The 19,270-nt window shown below is 47.8% G+C and overlaps 2 protein-coding genes across 2 annotated transcripts; both read right to left on the bottom strand.

The window, feature by feature from the left end:
- Window positions 1–339: 339 nt before the first annotated feature.
- On the bottom strand, window positions 340–13,681 carry LOC149320291 (uncharacterized). The gene is made up of 4 exons (XM_089501548.1): window positions 13,576–13,681; window positions 3,645–3,750; window positions 3,339–3,479; window positions 340–1,847 (listed from the first exon to the last, which is right to left on the bottom strand). Exons 1-4 carry the CDS (start codon window positions 13,642–13,644, stop codon window positions 721–723), a joined length of 1,443 nt encoding a protein of 480 aa, XP_089357674.1. The 5' UTR covers window positions 13,645–13,681; the 3' UTR covers window positions 340–720.
- Window positions 13,674–19,139, bottom strand: LOC149320290 (zinc finger protein 444-like). The gene is made up of 5 exons (XM_089499391.1): window positions 18,656–19,139; window positions 17,716–18,204; window positions 14,713–14,815; window positions 14,023–14,084; window positions 13,674–13,685 (listed from the first exon to the last, which is right to left on the bottom strand). The coding sequence occupies exons 2-5, from the start codon at window positions 18,121–18,123 to the stop codon at window positions 13,674–13,676; spliced, it is 585 nt and encodes a 194-aa protein (XP_089355517.1). The 5' UTR covers window positions 18,124–18,204; window positions 18,656–19,139.
- Window positions 19,140–19,270: the final 131 nt, after the last annotated feature.

The following is a 19,270-nucleotide window of genomic DNA, read 5'->3' as shown; positions in this document are numbered from 1 at the left end:
TAGGAATCTCTAGGTCCTCCATCTCAACTCTGTGGGCAACCTCTGCAGAAATCATTTCTAAAGAGAACACTTCTCTAGGAATTTCTAGGTCTTCCAGTGCAATTCTATGGTCAACCTCTGGCTGATGTTCACAACAGAGTTGCACTGGAGGACCTACAAATGACTAGAGCCGTGTTATCAGGTATAAAAATAGTGGGGCTTTTTTATTTGCAAATCTTCCACATTCACAGAAGTCTTGTGCCCCTAACCTCAGCAAATGTGGAAGGTCCACTGTACTACTAATAATTACAACAATAACAACTACTACTTTTCATTTATTTATTTATAGAGTGTCATCAGTATACATAAAAAAGAATAAAAAAGAAGGCAGCCCTGCCAAAAAGGCACAATTTAAAAATGACGTTATTTACCTAATGGAAGGAATGAGTAATGCAAAGATAAAACTAATACAACACAGTTTAAAAATGAATTATACAAATACATTTCTTTTATTCGTTGATATGTCACTTTGTTCCCAGTAATGGGACACAAGGAGGCTTACACCTTATGTTAAAAAGTAATGCAGATTAAGGACTACATTAAAGCATCAATAACACAGAAAAGTGATATTTTAAAAAATTAAACAACTTGTGAAGTTAAACAATTATAAGAGTATGTACAGTCTTTTCTGTGTAACGTTAGACTATCAGCAACACTCATTTTGTATTATTCCAAGTATTTCTATGGCTTCTCCAATACTCCTTGATGCAGCTTCAGGTCTGAACCATGACCTGCTCCCATGTGAATCCGTTGATGCAGCTTCAGAGTCATGCTTTGGGTGAAATGCTTCCCACAATCTGGACACTCATGGGTTTCCTTCTGTGTGTGACATCTTTGGTGTCTTTTAACGTTCCTCCTCTGAGCAAAGGCTTTTCCACATTCTGAGCATTCAAAGGGTTTCTCCCCTGTATGGGTTCTTTGGTGTGTTTTAAGACTCATGCTCTGAGTGAAGGCTTTTCCACATTCTGAGCATTCAAAGGGTTTCTCCCCTGTATGGATTCTTTGGTGTGTTTTAAGGTTCATGCTCTGAGCAAAGGCCCTTCCACATTCTGAGCATTCAAAGGGTTTCTCCCCTGTATGGGTTCTTTGGTGTGTTTTAAGACTCATGCTCTGAGCAAAGGCCCTTCCACATTCTGAGCAATCAAAGGGTTTCTCCCCTGTGTGGGTTCTTATGTGTGTTTTAAGGTTCATGCTTTGAGCAAAGGCCCTTCCACATACTGAGCATTCAAAGGGTTTCTCCCCTGTGTGGGTTCTTATGTGTGTTTTAAGGTTCATGCTCTGAGCAAAAGCTCTTCCACATTCTGAGCAATCAAAGGGTTTCTCCCCTGTATGGGTTCTTATGTGTGTTTTAAGGTTCATGCTTTGAGCAAAAGCCTTCCCACATTCTGAGCATTCAAAGGGTCTCTCTCCTGTGTGGGTTCTTTGGTGTGCTTTGAGGTTCATGCTCTGAGTGAAGGTCTTTCCACATTCTGAGCACTGATATGGTTTCATCCCAGTGTGAATTCTTTGGTGTAAACTAAGACCTGAGCTGCTCCTGAAGCTCTTTCCACATTCCAAGCATTTGTGTGTTTTCTTTCCTGTTTGGATCTGCCCACCATCGGTAAGGTACAGCTGCTGAATGAAGCTACTTCCTTGCTCAGAAGACTGCTTCTTTTTATCGTGAATCAGCTTCTTACTTTTTTCATGACCTTCTCCTAGTAATGGGATTTCATGGAAGGCAGCTCCTTCAGCACCAACGGATTTCCTTCCCTGCTTTGGTTTTGTCTCAGTTTGCTTTTCATTCATTTCACTTTTCTGAGTTCCACCGACTGAAGGAATAAAAAAGAGGCTTTATCAGGAAGAACAGAGTCTATACTCATCTATGTCTAAAAGTTACGCCCCAAAATGGACCCCAATATCCCAGTTTGACTTATTTACGGGTCAGTATAGTAATGTGATAGCAGCTCTTTCGGATTTCCCTATGCGGTGGGAAGACAGAGTCTTAAAACTGCGAAGCAAACAATTCTGTTTTATTTTTGGAGCCCTCTACCAGTTTATGCCCAAGAGGGTTTCCCCCCAAAACAAGAAGTGACAAAGAATCACTTACTGCTTTGGAGAAAGTCTTACAGCCCAAAAACCAGACGCCCCCTCCCACCGAAATGGCAAAATTTACTCCTCATGGCCTCTAGAAGACACAGAGTACGTTCTTTAGTGTTGTTATGGCTGCTGACATACATGGGGGGGACATACAGCCTAATATATGGTTTTCTATAAATACTTGTCCCTGATTTTAGAGAAAGTCCTTCCTTCCCAATTGATAAAACCCTTCTGCAGTAGGCCCTCCACATTCGCTGGGGTTAGGACCCCCATGAAAGTGGGAAAACGACAAATAATAAAAAAGGCCACTTTTTTAACCTGAGAGAACATCTCTCTAGGAATTTCTAGGTCCTCCAGCAGAACTCTATGGCCAACATCTGCTAGAATTTGACCACAGATTCATGCTGGACGACCTACAAATGCCTAGAGAAGTGTTTTCACTAGGAGTATCTAGGTCCTCTAGCACAACTCTATGGTCAATTTCCTTCCCAGAGAATTTCTATGGTCAACCTCCAAGAGAATTTCCCTGGAGGACCTAGCAATTCCTAAAGAGAACATATTAATCAAATCTGCAAAAGTCAAAATGTCAAATCATGGAGGGCTGACTGTAGTTATTCCTTGGTTGTTTTTCTGACAGATATGTCAAATGGTAACCATTTCCCAAAAGAAATTTCTCCAGAGGGAATGCATAGCTTGGGGTTGCGGCAGTGAAAATCAGAGAGGGTGCCTGTCCTTTTCATGGTTATTCTCTCTTCTACACAACCATTAAAGGGATAAGAGCCCTCTTGAGTTTTCAAACTGGCAGCCCCATGTTTTGTCATGTCTGTGCCAGATGTCCTTCCTCTGGGGCTGAGAGAGTGTAACTAGCTCAAGGAAGCCTAATGGGATTGTGACATTCTAACTCCAATCTCTTATAGATTTTGGTGGGTTTTTTGGGCTATGTGGCCATGTTCTAGAAGAGTTTATTCCTGGTGTTTCGCCAGCATCTGTGGCTGGCATCTTCAGAAAAACATTCTCTGAAGATGCCAGCCACAGTTGCTGGCAAAACATCAGGAAGAGACTCTTCTGCAACATGGCCACATAGCCCAAAAACCCACCAAAAACTATGGATGCCAGCCATGAAAGCCTTTGACTTCACATCCAACCTCTTAGTTGAACAGTATACCATATCACTTCTATACCTTGATCACATCTGAACGGAAAGTCAGCCTAATCTCCCGTACCTTTTGATTTCTCTTCCTCCTCTTCCTCAGAGCTCTTGGTGAACTGATCTTCCTCTTCCTCCTCTCCTTCCTCTGAGCTCTTTGCAAATTGATCCTCTTCTTCCTTCACCCAGACCAGGTCAGAACTGGACTCTGGGGTCCCTTTTTGAACAGTACAAAAAAAGAAAGAGAATTCACCTCCAGTACTTCAGATAATAACAAAACCTCAGGGATTCAGACAACTACTTGAGGTTTTCCTCTCTCTCCGCTGGACCTCATGAAGGTCAAATGAAGGATGGCACAGCCAAGAGGAAAAGGCACTCTTACCATCACTCCTCTCCATGACGTCCTTGAGCAAAGCCTTCTGTTTTGGATCCACCAAAATCCACTCCTCTGTGGAAGCCACCGACTCCACATCTATAGTCCCTGGACTCTGAATGAAGACAAAGGAGAGCTTCTGCTCAGTGTAAATCTAATAATCCAAAGAGACAGCAAAGGCCTGTACTTCAAATATGATGACTAAAGAGGTTCTCCTGAAGATTTCTTCATCCAGTTAGGAGGAGTAGCTAACACCTCAGAGGAGAGGATCAAAATTCAAAATATCCTTAATAGATTAGAAAACTAGGCCAAAACTAACCAAATGAACTTTAACACAGAGAAATGGAAGGTATTGCATTTAGGAAAAAAAATTAGATGCATTGATATAAGATGGGGACACCTGGCTTAACAATAGTACATGTGAAAGGGATCTACAGTGCTTGTAGAGGTACTGTATAGTGTCTAGATCAAGGGAAGCAATACAGATGGGCCTTGGCATTCATAGACTTCATTCAGTTTTGATTATTCGCCAATGTTAAGCCTGAATAGCCACTCCTCCTCCTACTACTACTACTCCTCCCCGCTCAGGCTTTGCCCCAGGAGGGAAGGAGCAGTCAAGAAGAATGGGCGCCTGCTCCTCCTCTTCCCCTGCTGTCCCAAGCCACAGGGGAAGAAGAGGAGCAGGCATGCACTTGTGCCTCTTCCCCCTGCCTTCCTGTGCCTTTAACTGGCTTCCAGTTAGGGGTGGGTTATTTGCAGTTTTTCCACATTTGCAGGGGCTCTTCTGCCCCTAACCCCCATGAATGTGGAGGGCCAACTGTAGTACCACTCTATTCTGCTTTGGTCAGGCCCCACCTGGAATACTGTGTCCAGTTCTGGGCACCACAATTCAAAAAGGACTTTGAGAAGGACAGGTTGCTTACCTGTAACAGTATTTCTTCGAGTGGTCATCTGCGAATACATACAAATGGGTTTCACTGCGCCTGCGCAGTGCTGCTCGGAACCTACTGGAATCACTGGGCAGAGTTTTACTCTGCAACATATTGAAACTTTTTGGCGGTAACTCCGCCCACCCGTTATAAGGCCCCTGCCTTCCCGCTCTTTTCCCCAGTTCCGCAATTTTTCCGCCAAGCAGGCGAAGGAAGAGAGCCAATGAGAGCAGGACACTGAGGGGACGGACGGGTGGGATTTGTATGTATTCGCAGATGACCACTCGAAGAAATACTGTTACAGGTAAGCAACCTGTCCTTCTTCTTCGTGGTCTCTGCGAATCATACAAATGGGTTTAGACTGACAAGCTTAGGTATGCGGCGGAGGGAGTGTCCTGAGACCAAAGCTATGGTAAACCAAAGGTATATTTATTACAAATAAACATCCTGAACCATAAAGAGTCAGTCTTTTTGTTCATGCATAGATAAAATAGCAACAACTTTGCTAAACCTGAGAAGGGAGCAGAGGTCATGCAAGACCGATCCCATAGGAGTTGTGCAAATCAACATTCAACAGTATAAACAGTGTAAACTGTATAACACAAATACATCAGTAGTGCAATCAATGCAACCCTGAGACCAACACAGCCCTCCCGAAAGCTGCGTCTCGGATGGCCCTGGTGTCCAACCTGTAATGCTTAATAAAGGTAAGGGGTTGGGACCAGACAGCAGCCTTACAGACATCCTCCAAAGGAATCCCAGACAGGAATGCTGAGGATGCCGCCACAGCTCTTGTGGAATGTGACCGAACCCTGCCAGGGAGAGGTTTGCCCAGCAGTTCATAGCAGAGGTGGATGGTACTGGCCACCCATTTGGAGAACCTCTGCGTAGACACGGGCAACCCCTTCTTCGGTTCCGAGTAGCATTGAAAGAGTCTCTCGGACCGGCTGGAGGCAGCAGTTCTGTCCAGGTAAAACGCCAGCGCCCTCCTGACATCAAGGGAGTGCAGGCGTCGCTCCTCATCCGACGTCGGATCGGATGCTAGAGTGGGCAACACAATGTCCTGGCACATGTGGAAAGCAGACACCACCTTTGGCAAGAAGGTGATGTCCATACGGAGGACCACCTTGTCCTTGTGGAACCTCAGGAATGGTTCGTCCCTCCGTAAGGCACAGAGTTCGCCCGCACGGCGGGCAGAGGTGATGGCCACAAGGAAAGCGGTTTTCCAAGTCAACAGTCTCAAGTCCGCTGAGGCCATGGGTTCAAAGGGCTTGGATTGGAGAGCGGACAGTACCGACTCCAAACTCCAAGCCGGTGTTGGTACCGACACAGGAGGATATAGGTTGGCACAACCCCTCAGAAAGCCCTTCACCAAGGGATCCTTAAAGAAAGACACCCTCCCCCCGAACTGATATTTTGCACAAATGGCAGAAAGGTAGCCTTTGATGGATGTGAGGGACAGCCCTCCGTCCAAAAGCGCCATCAAAAACTCTAGCACCACTGGAGTGGAAACCTGTGCAGGAGACAAGCCCTTCTGGTCAAGGAAGAGGCAAAATCTCCTCCATTTCAGGGCATAAGAACGCTGGGTGGAAGGTTTTCTGGCAGCCAGGATCACCGTCCTAACCGATTCCGGCAAGGCGGTCAGGGCCGGATCTTCCAGGCCACCAGCGGCAGGCTCTCGATGTCCGGGTGGAGAATTCGTCCGTCCTGGATCGAGAGCAGGTCCGGACGCGGGTTGAGACGGAGGAAGCATCTCCCGGAGAGGTGGAGAAGGGATGCGAACCATGGTTGTCTCGGCCACCACGGGGTGATCAGGATCGCCTGCGAGCGGTCCGTTGTCATTTTGGACACCACCCTGACGATGAGAGGGAACGGAGGGAAGGCGTAGAGGAGCTCCCCCGTCCAGAGGAAAGCGAATGCGTCTCCAAGGGATCCGTCGAATCGCTTCCTGGAGCAGAACTGGGGACAGTGGCTGTTCCAGCTGGTCGCGAAGAGGTCGATCCGGGGGGTTCCCCACCGATCGAAGAGGTCGCTGACCGTCTCGGGATGGAGCCTCCACTCGTGGCACACCGATGGAGATCTGCTGAGGCGGTCTGCCAGCTCGTTGTCCTCTCCGGGAAGGTGAATCGCCTGGAGGAGGACACGTCTTTGGATGCACCAGTTCCAGATGCGGAGCGTGAGGTCGAGCAGGGTCCTGGACTTGGTACCACCTTGCTTGTTGATGTAGTACATTACGGTGGTGTTGTCCGTCCTCAGGAGGACCACTCTTCCTGAGACAGCAAACTCGAATGCCCTCAAAGCCTTCTCCACTGCGAGCATCTCCAAAGCGTTGATGTGGAGGAGCTTGTCTTGTGCGGACCACCTGTCCTTGACGACAAGGTCGAGCAGGTGGGCGCCCCATCCCTCCAGGGATGCATCGGTTGTCAGCGTCAGCTGTGACTGAGGCTGATGGAAAGGCATCCCGGTGCAGACGTTGGAGCCGTCTAGCCACCATCTGAGGGAAGCGGCTATAGGTCTGGGTACCGTGAGCCACTTTGAAGGTGGGTCCGTTAACGGAGAGAAGACGGAGAGGAACCAGGATTGGAGAGGACGAAGACGCAGTCTTGCCCAGGGGGTGACGAATGTCGTCGATGCCATGTGGCCCAGGGCGACTTGGACGTCTCTGGCTCTTATCCTTCTGTGTGAGATGCACGGCCTGAGGGATGTAGCCAGGGCCTGAAACCGGTCCGGAGGAAGGAAGGCTAGGCAGTTGTCGGAGTCGAGGATGGCCCCGATGAACTTGACCTGTCTGGTCAGCGTGAAGTGGGACTTTTCCCTGTTGACAACCAGCCCAAGGGAGTCGAAGAGGTGCAAGGCGAATGAGACTGCCTCGTGCAGCTCTTCCTGGGATTCGGCTGCAAACAGCCAGTCGTCCAGGTAGGGAAAAACCATGAAGCCCTTCTGATGAAGGTATGCCACCACCGGCGCCATGCACTTCGTGAAGACTCGTGGGGCCGTGGCCAAGCCGAACGGGAGCACGTTGTAGTGGTACGAGTCGGAGCCGACAGCGAAGGCGAGGAATCTCCGGTGGGATTCTCGGATCCCGATGTGGAAATAGGCGTCCTTCAGGTCGACAGTCGCGAACCACAGGCCCTGGTGGAGGAGAGGCAGAATGGAGGCCAAGGTTACCATTCGGAAGCGACGGTAGTTCAAAAACAAGTTCACTTGTCTCAAGTCCAGGATGGGCCTAACGCCCCCATCAGCTTTAGGTACGGTGAAGTACCTGGAGAAAAAGGCCCGAGGATGTTGGTCGGGCGGTAAAGGGGAGATTGCCCCCTTACAAAGCAAGGTGCGCACTTCGTCGAGAAGGGTGTCCGAGGGGGGAGTGGACATGAAGGCTCCAGTTGGAGGGAGCTCTTGGAACTCGAGGGCATAACCCCTACGGACGATGTTAAGAACCCACGAGTCCGATGTTATAGAAGCCCAGGCGTTAACATAGGGCCTCAAGATGTCCAAAAAGAAGAGGGGTGAAGGGGAGACGAAGCGCGCTGCGTCCTTTCAGGCTCTCTTCTTCCCCTGGTCGGTATCCTGCCGGCGGGACTTGCGGTACCGAGGCGGGAAGGTGCGACGGCCAGAGGAGGAGGAAGACTGCGAAGGGAAGCGCTGTCTCTGAGAGCCTTGGTGCTGGGGCTGTCGGTCCCGGGAGAAGATCCCTTGTGACTGACCTTGCGGCTGCCACGGGCGCTGTCGCTTCCGGAACGGAGAAGCCGGTGCTGAGGACATGCCGTGCTTCTTCGCCGCCGCCTTCATCCTGAACTTGCGGTTCAGGCGGTCGTTGGTCTCGGCGTGGAAGAGGCCGGTCCCGTCGAGCGGCATGTCCTCAATAGCCGCTCTAACCGTCGGGTTGAGGTCAGAGGCCCTGAGCCATGCGTGGCGCCGAAGAGCCATGGCAGCTGACATGGACCTCCCGGAGCAGTCCGCCATGTTCCTGGAAGTGGTGATTAGCCAGCTTCCGATGGAGTGCGCCTCGTCTCTGATCTCCACCAGCTGCCTCTGGATGTCATCTGGGACGTCCGGAACCATGGGAGAGATCCGTTCCATGAGGGTTTGAATGTAGGCCCCCATGCAGGCGGTGTAGTTGGCGGCCTTGACCCCAAGAGCCGAAGCCGAATAAGCCTTTTTTGCCAGTCCATCGATCTTCTTTGCCTCTTTGTCGACAGGGGAAGTAGCCTGCTTCGGAACGAAGCTGTGCTGGGCCCCCTCCACAATGGCCGAGTTTGGTCTGGGGTGTTCTGCCAACCAGGAGCAACTCGCCGGGGCGACCCTATAGAGGGATTGGACCTTGCGGGAGGGTGCCGATAGGGCGGCCGGAGCATCCCAGGACCTTTTTACGATGGTCTGGAGAGAGGGGAGGAGAGGAAGGCATGGCGGAGTGGGGACACGTCCATGCACCCTACGCTCGACCGGGTCCTCTGCGTCGTCCTCCGCGGCTGCGAGCTCGATGTCGAGGGCCCGTGACATCCTGACCACGTGCTCTGTGAAGGCCCTGACGTCGTCCGACGGCGAAGACGGCCCTGGGTTGTGCATCCTCTGAGGGGAGGCCGAACCCGAGAGGACATCCTCGTCCGAGGGTGCCTCCGAAGGTGGCAGCCATTCGTCCTCAGAATCCAGGTCGGAGGAGAGGGGGTCCGTCACCCTGACCTGGGATCTCGGGTGGACAAAGTCCACTGACGATCGGGAGCGTCTGCGGGTTGAGGACGGCGACCTCTCACGAGTACGGAGTGGAGACGGCGACCTCTCGCGTCTACGGGGCGGCGATGATGCCCTCTCGTAGACCGACACGGTGGGAACCGATCTGGCCGGGTCGGCTCGGTCTACGGGGTGGGGGTTCAGTCTGGTGAACTCCCTCAGGGCTCTGTCCTCCGGCACCGACATGTAGTAGCGGCGCGACTGCACGTCGTAGAAGAGGTCCGGGATCCCCTGTATGTGGGCCGAGTGACCTTCATCATCGGTCGCCGGATGGGAAGGAGACCGATGATCAGGAGAGCGAGGGGCGTCATCCGTCCCGTGGATGAAGTCCAAGGCCGGGGGAGGCAGGGATGTAACTGGGGTCCCCTGATCTACCGGCGTCGGCTCCTGGTATGGAGCTGGCAAGGCGGAGGCGCGGGCCTGTCTGGAGTGGGAGCGCTCCTTGTCCTTTGCCCTCGGCGGGTCGGTGGTGGGCCGGTCCTTGGAGGGCTTGGCCTTCTTAGGGGCCGGATCACGGTCAGCCTTGTCATGGTGCCTCTTCTTCCCAGGCTTGGGAGTCTCCTCCGATGGGAAGAAAGGGTTGTCCGGGAGGTCCAGGAGGACAGCAGTCGGTGTCGATGACGAAGGCCTCGGGGACCTTGTTCCTTGCACCGGTTCGGTATGGTCGCTAGGCATTGCATGCCGTGATCCCTTGGATGCCTTGGAGGACGAAGGCGAGGCAAGATGGACCTCCGGTTTGGGAGCCTCCTTGGAACGGGGGCACTCCGATCCCTCCTTTGGCTTGGAGGCCCGTTCGGTACCCTCAGTCCCCGATGGCTTATGGGGGCGCTTGGAGGGTTTGTCGGTGGCACTGGGCGGTTTGGAGCCACGGGCCACATCGGAGGTGGTGGAAGGAGTCCCGGCCGGGACGCACACCACGCTGGGGACGGCGGCTCTCCCCGATCCCACGCTGGAGACACTTGCCCGAGAAGATGAAGCGGGGGGCGGCAGAGGCGGGACAGAAGAAGACCGCGGACCCCTTTCTTGCAATTTCCCCAGGGCAATCGCCGAAGTAAGCCGGGACTCACGGTTTTTCCGGGCCTGGGAAGAGAGGGATCTGCAGAGTGCGCAGGCCTTGGGATCGTGGCTTGGACCAAGGCAAAGCAGGCAGGTGGAGTGCGGGTCCTGAACGGGCATCTTGCCCTTGCAAATGTCGCACTTCTTGAAAGCCGCAGGCATTTCAAAGTCGCCAAGTCGATGGGAGATCCGAAAACGAGGTCAACAGTCCGAAGATCCGAAGTTACCAGGGGCGGGAGACAAAGAATGGTCAAGATACAGTCCGAGGTCAAAAACGAAAGTGATTCCAAGCAAGCAAAGCAAGCGAAGGTTCCTCTGAAGCAGCTAGCGCGGCGGAAAAAAGGAACTGGGGAAAAGAGCGGGAAGGCAGGGGCCTTATAACGGGTGGGCGGAGTTACCGCCAAAAAGTTTCAATATGTTGCAGAGTAAAACTCTGCCCAGTGATTCCAGTAGGTTCCGAGCAGCACTGCGCAGGCGCAGTGAAACCCATTTGTATGATTCGCAGAGACCACGAAGAAGAAACTGGAGCGTGTCCAAAGGAGGGCAAGCAAAATGGTGGATTGGAAACCATAAAGCTCTATGAGAAGAGACTTAGGGAGCTGGCTGTGGCCAGCCTTCACAAGAGGAGGTCAAGAGGTGATATGGTAGCTCTGTGTAAATATGTGAAGGGGTGTCATATTGATGGAGAAATCTTTTTTTCTGCTGCTCCAGAAAACAGGACCCAGAACAATGGGGAAACTTCTATCCCATTCTTTTGTTTGTTCTACTGCTGCAGTGTGTGTGTGTGTGTGTGTGTGTATAGTGGTCTCTCCACTTTTGCAGTTTTGACACTTGCAAAATTTGATTATTTGCCAGTGTCGTGCTGTGTGTGCATGTGCTCCCCTACTCCTCCCTCCCTCCCTCCCTCCCAGGCTTTTCTCCTTGGGGCAGGGGAACCTAAGGAGGGAGGGAACAGCCAGGAAGGGTGCATGCAGGGCCTTCTCCCTCCCCTCCCATGTCTCAGTCAGTTGGGACCAGCTGGCTGAGGCATGGGATGGGAGGCACATGGGTGCTTCTCTGACCCCTTCCATGGGATGGGAGGTGGGGGGGGGGCACGGTTATTTGCTGTTTTTCCACTTTTGCAGGGGTCCTCTGCCCCTAATCCCCATGAAAGTGGAGGGCTGACTGTATATTCAGCTTGTTTTGTGATTATTTACAATCATAATTTAATGTTCATGCCACTATGGAAAGATACACTTCTATGTACAAACATAAAATAAGAACAGAACAGGAGGTGATTACATGTAATAAAAGATAACATTTGCTAAAGGTGATAATCTTTTATGGAGTGGGAAGATTGCTTTGGAAATTAATTAGGCACAGATGACTTGTGACTGGAAAAAGCAATGCAAAAAAGTGAACTTTTGCTTTTGTAATAATTTTTGTATATACATGAAATAAAAATATATTAAAAATTGCGCAAAGATGTCTTATGATAGAATTTTGACTGCTGCTTGCTTGCTACTAGCTTTATCTTGTTGTTCATATAGATGATGTTACAGTTGAAGAGTTTATCTTTTGGTGAAACGGAAAAGAAAACTACCCAGGGATATTCTGTCCTGCTGTCAGCCAACATTTGGTTCTGCTGCTAACAATTTTTACAGTTGTGAACTGCTGTTTGATCATAATTGATTTTCAACAATTGGGAAGTTTTCTCTTCTGTATACAACAGTCTGACCTTTGCATTCATAGGTGGTCCATTCCGGACCCCACTGTGAATAATAATAATAATAATAATAATAATAATAATAAACGGGACCACAAGTCTCATTGTTCCTAATTTGGGGATAGCAAGGTCCCACTGTACTCAGTTTATTTCTGTATATAATACAGTTTCCCTCCCTAAACTTCAGTTACTTGTTGATACACATTGGACCAAATGTGTTATATAAGTTTTTTTATTATACAGTGAGCCCTTGTTATCCACTGAAGTTTAGTTCCAAGATCCCCCGTGGACAACAAAATCTGTGGATGCTCAAGTCCCATTAAATATAATGGCACAGCAAAACGGTATCCTTTATATAAAATGGGAAATCAAGGTTTGCTATTTGGAATTTATGCTTCCTTTGAATATTTTCAAGCCATGGGTGCTTGAATCCATGGATAAAAAATCCATGGATAAGGAGGGCTGACTGTATGTGTATACAAACATATGTATGTATACACTGTATGTATACATACATACAGTGGGGCTCTTGGAACTTGTTTCCACGATCAAAATCCATGGATGCTCAAGTCTCATTAAATAGAATGGGTAGTAAAATCGTGTCCCTTATATAAAATGTCAAAATCAAGGTTTCCTTTTCAGAATGTATATATTTAGTATTTTTAAGTCGTGGATGGTTGAATCCACAGATAAGGAATCCATGGATTCAGAGGGACAACTGTAGTTTAATTGCATTATACACCTGTTTTTGAGCTTTGGTACCCTATTCAGTTAGAAGCCTTCTGTGGTGTGGGTTTGGTTGTGTAGAGCCTTGACTGAAGCAAAGCAAAGGCTCCTCAGGACCAAGATGATCTGCAGTCGGACTTCAGCCCTTGCGTAGAATCATAGAGTTGGAATAGAACCCAAGGGCCAGCTAGTCCAACCCCCTGCCATGCAGAAATACACAACCAGATCTCTCCTTAAAGATCTCCACAAAAGGAGACTCCACTACACTCGGAGGGAATGTTTTTCATAATTGAACAGCCCTTACTGTCAGGAAGTTCCTCCTAATGTTGAGCTGGAATTTCTTTCCCTGTAACTTGCATCCACTGCTCCATTGTGTCTTAGTCTCTGCAGCAGCAGAAAACAAGCTTGCTGCCTCCTCAATATGACATCCCTTCAAGTATTTAAACAGGGTTACCATATCCCCCCTTAACCTTCTCTTCTCCAGGCTAAACATCTCCAACTCCCTGAGTCTTTCTTCATAGGGCTTCATGGTTTCCAGACCCTTCACCATTTTAGTCGCCCTCCTCTGGACACACTCCAGTTTCTCAGCATCTTTTTTGAATTGTGGTGCCCAGAACTGGACACAATATTCCAGGTGGGGCCTGACCAGAGCAGAATAGAGTGGCACTATTATGTCCCTTGATCTAGACACTAAAGTTCTATTGATGCAGTCTAAAATTGCATTGGCCTTTTTAGCTACCGCATCACACAGTTAACTCGTGTTCAACTTATCTCCCTGACGGTTCTGCCCTTTTACCTGATCTGACTTGACATCCAGAGTGTCGATTCCACCACAAAGAGGAGGCAGCTGAGAAGGAATCTCCATGGTTATTTCACTGTCTTCAACTTCAACTTTCACAACTTCATCTGTGAGAAAGACAAAGAAAGCGGGAAAGTGTTTCATTTCGTTTTACTCCTGGAGGAAAATCAATCTTCCTCCACATTACTTTCAGCCAGAATTGAATGTTGTTCTGGGATAATATGAAGCCCGAAGCGATGGAAATTAGCAACTGATTGATGGGTGGATGGATGGAATTTATACTCTTATAAAGACTTATACTAGTATGTGTGTGCGTACACACACACACACACACACACACACACACACTATACATACATATTTATAAAAAAATACATACTAGCCTTTTTTATGTTCATAAAATATTAGTTTAATCTTACTTTAAATTATAGGAAGGTGCCTTACTGTGGGGTCATATCCTGAGGGATATTTAGCCTTGGTGGCTAGTATAGGTTTAGGAAACAAACCTAAAGATAAGGACAGTGTGAGGGTCCTGGATATAAGTGCGTTAAATTACAGGAGAGAGTGTGGAGAAGCTAACTAAATCTGTAACTAAATGAAACAAAAGAAAACAAAACAAAAAACACACAAGTGCCTGAATCAATGTTATCTGCTATCTATTCAAGGAACGCCTGTTTAAAGCAACTGTTTTAATAAAGTTCAGTTTTTATTTTAATTAAAAGCTTGCCTTTATTTTAAATACCTCCACGTTACCATTGTAAGGCCTTTTGAAACAGAGTCTTAAAAAGGTCTGTCTTTTTAGAGTGGCACATCACATAAGCTGGTGGTAGCGGTGGCATAAAAGGCCCATGGTGCTGCCCTCAGTTAAACTTAGTGGTGTAGAATAAAGAGACATCACATTCACCAGTTTTAATTTTGCATCAGCTTTTGTGGATTTAACCCACTTCTGCAGATGCCATTCAGAATGAGGTTAAGACCTCAAATATAAAGCGTTATTTGCACAGTTGTGGGATTGTCCCTCATACTAAAATTTTGAAAGGTTGCAGAGAGTCTCCTTTTCCCACGGGCTCAAGAGAGATTTCAGAGTATTTGAGAGAACGAGACCAGGTGGGAAGAAGCTGTAGAAATGCTTACCTAGGTCCTCCTCTTGCACAACCCCGCTGAACGCTGGTTGCTGTGTGCGGTTTGCCGGATCCGTCTCTCTTTCTGGGATCCCAGTTGCCATGCTGAGTAAATCCTTACAAAAAGGAGATTACACATAAACATTAGGAAGACTTCTCAGAAAAGGCAAAGGGTGCTCAACCTGAGGATAATGGAGCAGAGGACAGAAAAGGGGAATTTCAGCACAGAATAAGTAAAGAGAAAGTAGAGGAATACCTTGTTAATCTAAATGAATTTAAGTCTCCAGGACCAGATGAACTACATCCAAGGGTATTAAAAGAACTGGCAAATGTAATATCGGAGCCATTGGCAATAATCATTGAAAACTCCTGGAGAACAGGAGAAGTCCCAGCAGATGGAGGAGGGCAAACGTCCCCATCTTCAAAAAGGGGGGAAAATAGGATCCCAACAATCATCGTCCAGTTAGTCTGACATCAATTCCAGGAAAGATTCTGGAGCAGATCATTAAACAGAGAGTCTGTGAACATCTAAAAGGCAATGCCATCATCACAAAAAGCCAAAACGGGTTTCAGAGAAAGAAGTCATGCCAGACAAATCTAATCTCTTTCTTTGATAAAATCACCAGATTGGTAGATGAAGGGAATGCTGTGGATATAGTATATCTTGATTTCAGTAAGGCCTTTGACAAGGTTTCCCATTACATTCTTGCAAACAAGCTTGTAAAATGTGGGCTAGACAAAGTAACTGTCACATGGATTTGTAACTGGTTGACCAGCTGAACCCAAAGGGTGCTCAACAATGGCTCCTTTTCATCCTGGAGAGAAGTGACCAGTGGGGTCCCAGAGGGCTCTGTCCTGGGCCCAGTGTTATTCAACATCTTTATCAATGACCTGGAGGACAGAATTGGGAGCATACTTATCAAATTTTCAGATAACACCAAATTAGGAGGAATAGCTAATACTCCAGAGGACAGGACCAAGATTCAAAATGACCTGAATAGACTAGAAAGCTGGGCCAAAGCTAACAAAATGAAATTCAACATACAGAAATGTAAGGTACTGCACTTAGGGTAGAAAAATGAAATGCACAGATATAGAATGGGAGACACATTGCTGAATGAAAGTACATGTGAAAGGGTTCTAGGAGTCCAAGTAGACCATAAGTTGAACATGAGTCAACAGTGCAATGCGGCAGCTAACAAGGCCAATGCAATTTTAGGCTGCATCAATAGAAGTAGTGTCTAGATCAAGGGAAGTCATAGTGCCACTATATTCTGCTCTGGTCTGGCCCCACCTGGAATATTGTGTCCAGTTCTGGGCGCCACAATTCAAAAAGGACATTGAGAAACTGGAGCGTGTCCAGAGAAGGGCGACTAAAATGGTGAAAGGTCTGGAAACCTTGCCCTATGAGGAACGACTTAGGGAGCTGGGGATGTTTAGCCTGGAGAAAAGAAGGTTAAGAGGTGATATGATAGCCCTGTTTAAATATTGGAAGGGATGTCATATTGAGGAGGGAGCAAGCTTGTTTTCTGCTGCTCCAGAGACTAGGACCCGGAACAATGGATGGAAGCTCCAGGAAAAGAGATTCCACCTCAACATTAGGAGGAACTTCATGACAATAAGGGCTGTTCGACAGTGGAACACACTCCTTCCTCGGAGTGTAGTGGAGTCTCCTTCCTTGGGGGTCTTTAGGCAGAGGCTGGATGGCCATCTGTTGTGGATGCTTTGATTTGGATTTCCTGCATGGCAGAATGGGGTTGGACTGGATGGCTCGTGCGGTCTCTTCCATCTCTATGATTCTATGACTTTTTGGAGCATAAATGCTCTCTGAGAGTGAAAGATGAACTGCCTTGGAGGGTGGTGGGCTCTCCATCTTTGGAGGCCTTTAAACAGTGATTCAAGCATCCACAACTTGAAAATATATTTAAAAATATGAATTCTGAGAAGAAAACCTTTGAAGGGGTTTGGAATGGATCCTCCACGAAAAAGGAGTAGTGACTGTATTTTTTTAAAATAGTTACATAAAAGTCAACACCATGATCCTGGAAAAGTCATTATGGCCTTTGCAAAGTCAAGTGATTTATAAATATAATATTAAAAAAATTCCTCATGAATGGTCACATAAGACTTTATTATTTATTTTTAAAATAATTTTATTTATATGCCGCCTTGGGTCAGTTCAGATTAACATTTGGTCAACTTCTGGCAGTTGTGCTGGAGGACCTAGAGATTCTTAGAGAGGACATATTAATCAAAACTGCAAATAATCAAATCTGTAAATGTGGAGGGCCAACAGTACAAATTCTGCACTTTGGTATTTTGGAACTGACATCCATAGGCTACAAACCCTGGCTTTACGTTACCAAAGCCCTCTTCCTGCTTCCTATTGAGCGAAATAAATTTCCCCACTGAGTTCAATAATTGGTTGTCTTCTGGGGACCCTAGCATTTTGGGTAACTTGGAGGCTCAACAGACTGGCAAAAAGCACCAGCCTGTGCCCAGGGTGAGGGCTGAATGTCCCCATGCTCCAAGCCCTCACTGTGCCGCTTGTGCACCATTTTGGTGTGCGCCCATCCACACAGGGAGTGCCATGATGATGCACAGGTGGCGCAGCCCCCATACAGTACAGCTGGGAAGGGGTGTCATGACGCCATGCCACAGCGGATATGACACTGCTTCCAGGAAGCTGCTTGGGACAGCATCTTTTTGCTCTCTAGAGGGAGCAGATCGGTGCCGCTGTGTGTGGCTACTGAGAAACTGATCCAGCCAGTACAGGGGCAGCTGGATGCCATTCATCTATATAGGCCCATAGTGTCACAGCTAGCTGGCCTTCTTGTCACCAGATATGGTAGATAGACCAGGGCCTTGGCAGGACCTTCAATCTAAGGGAGTCCAGGTCTCACCATGGAGAGGTGCCGTTGCAAAGGACAAGGAAGACAACTCCCTCTGAGGTGTCACCGAGGGCAGCTTGCACCCCCCCACCCCAAAAAGATGCCGCTGGATGGCAGATGCTCACCTGGGCTCCTTCAGCCTGTTTGAGGAGGAAGTGCTCCGCTAGGGCCTCCGCTTGGGCGCTGCTCTCCGGCCTCTGGCCCCTGACCCAGCCCGCCATGTCATGAGGCAGGACTTTGAGGAACTGCTCCAGAACCACCAAGTCCACAATCTGAGCCTTGGTGTGCTTCTCCGGCTTCAGCCAATTGAGGCAGAGGGCCCGGATCCGGCCACAAACCTCTCGGGGGCCCTCTGACTCCTGGTAGCAAAACCTCCGGAAATTATGGGCTTGGTTGGCCCACTGCATGTGGGTCCCGTCCAGGACCCTATGGAGCGTCTTCCCCCAAAGGTCCCCGTTGCCCGAAGCCTCCAGGGGATCAAAGCCCTGTCTAGCAACCTGGGAGCTGGACGCTGCTCTCTCCCCCGTCCTCATCCTCTGGACCAAAGGGGGTCAAGGATCTTTTCTTTCTCAAGGAGGCAAGGTCCCTGCAGAGATCTGTAGATCTTTGTAACTCTGCAAAGAGAAACCCATGTTTATGATACAGGTAAAATCTCGTCCTTACACAGCTTGAGTCTCCCTTATCCAGAATTTCAAAATAGGGAATACTCTAAAAACAATACCTGTTTCATGAGTGGCTGAGACAGTGGCACCTGAGCTTTCTGATGGCTCAAACTACACAGTTTCATGCATAAAATAAATAATATCATAACAACAACATTTACAGGCCAAACATGAGCCAACAGTGTTATGCAACAGCTAATAATAATAATAATAATAATAATAATAATTTTTTACTTGATTTTATTGTCTTTGATATCTTGTTACTCGCCTCGATCCAATACAGGGAGAGGCAGGATATAAATATATTAATAATAATAATAATAAAAGAACAAATAAATATATATTAAAACAATCCACAACCTTAATCATTTAAAATTATTAAATATGTCATACATAAAATTACCTCCAGGCTACATGTAGAAGGTCTCTAAGAAACAGCAATGAAATTTGTGTTTAGACTTGGGTCCTATTTCCACTATATTTCATTATGTAAAATTTATGTAAAATTACACGTCATCTAAACTCTAGAAAAATCCAAAATCCCAAATACTCTGGGCCTAAAGCATTTCAGATAAGGGAGACTCAACCTGTAATAGGATTTTCTTTACAAAATAATAGATTGCTTTCTGTGTTTTAACAATATTTTGTGAACTGTTTTGACTCCTGGGAATGGTGAAATGGGCTGGAGAAACCCAAGACTTCCAAGATTCAATTCTGCAGTCAACCATGTAAAAGATCTTGTAGAGTACAATATTTGGGCTGTAGAAATGAAATGCACAGATCTAAGATGGGTGACACCTGGCTTGAAGGCAGTACATGTGAAAGGGATCTAGGAGTCTTTGTGGACCACAGGCTGAACATGAGCCAACAGTGTGATGCAGCAGCTAACAAGTCCAATGTGATTTTAGGCTGCATCAATAAAAGTAGTGTCTAGATCAAGGGAAGTAATAGTGCCACTCTATTCTGCTCTGGCCAGGCCCCACCTGGAATATTGTGTCCAGTTCTGGGCACCACAATT

The sequence above is a fragment of the Sceloporus occidentalis genome, unplaced genomic scaffold (assembly GCF_023333645.1).
Source record: "Sceloporus occidentalis isolate IW3139 unplaced genomic scaffold, rSceOcc1.0.p SCAF_1, whole genome shotgun sequence".
NCBI lineage: Eukaryota > Metazoa > Chordata > Lepidosauria > Squamata > Phrynosomatidae > Sceloporus > Sceloporus occidentalis.
Note: the sequence above shows the minus strand (reverse complement) of the source record. Positions and strands in the feature narration are given on the sequence as shown.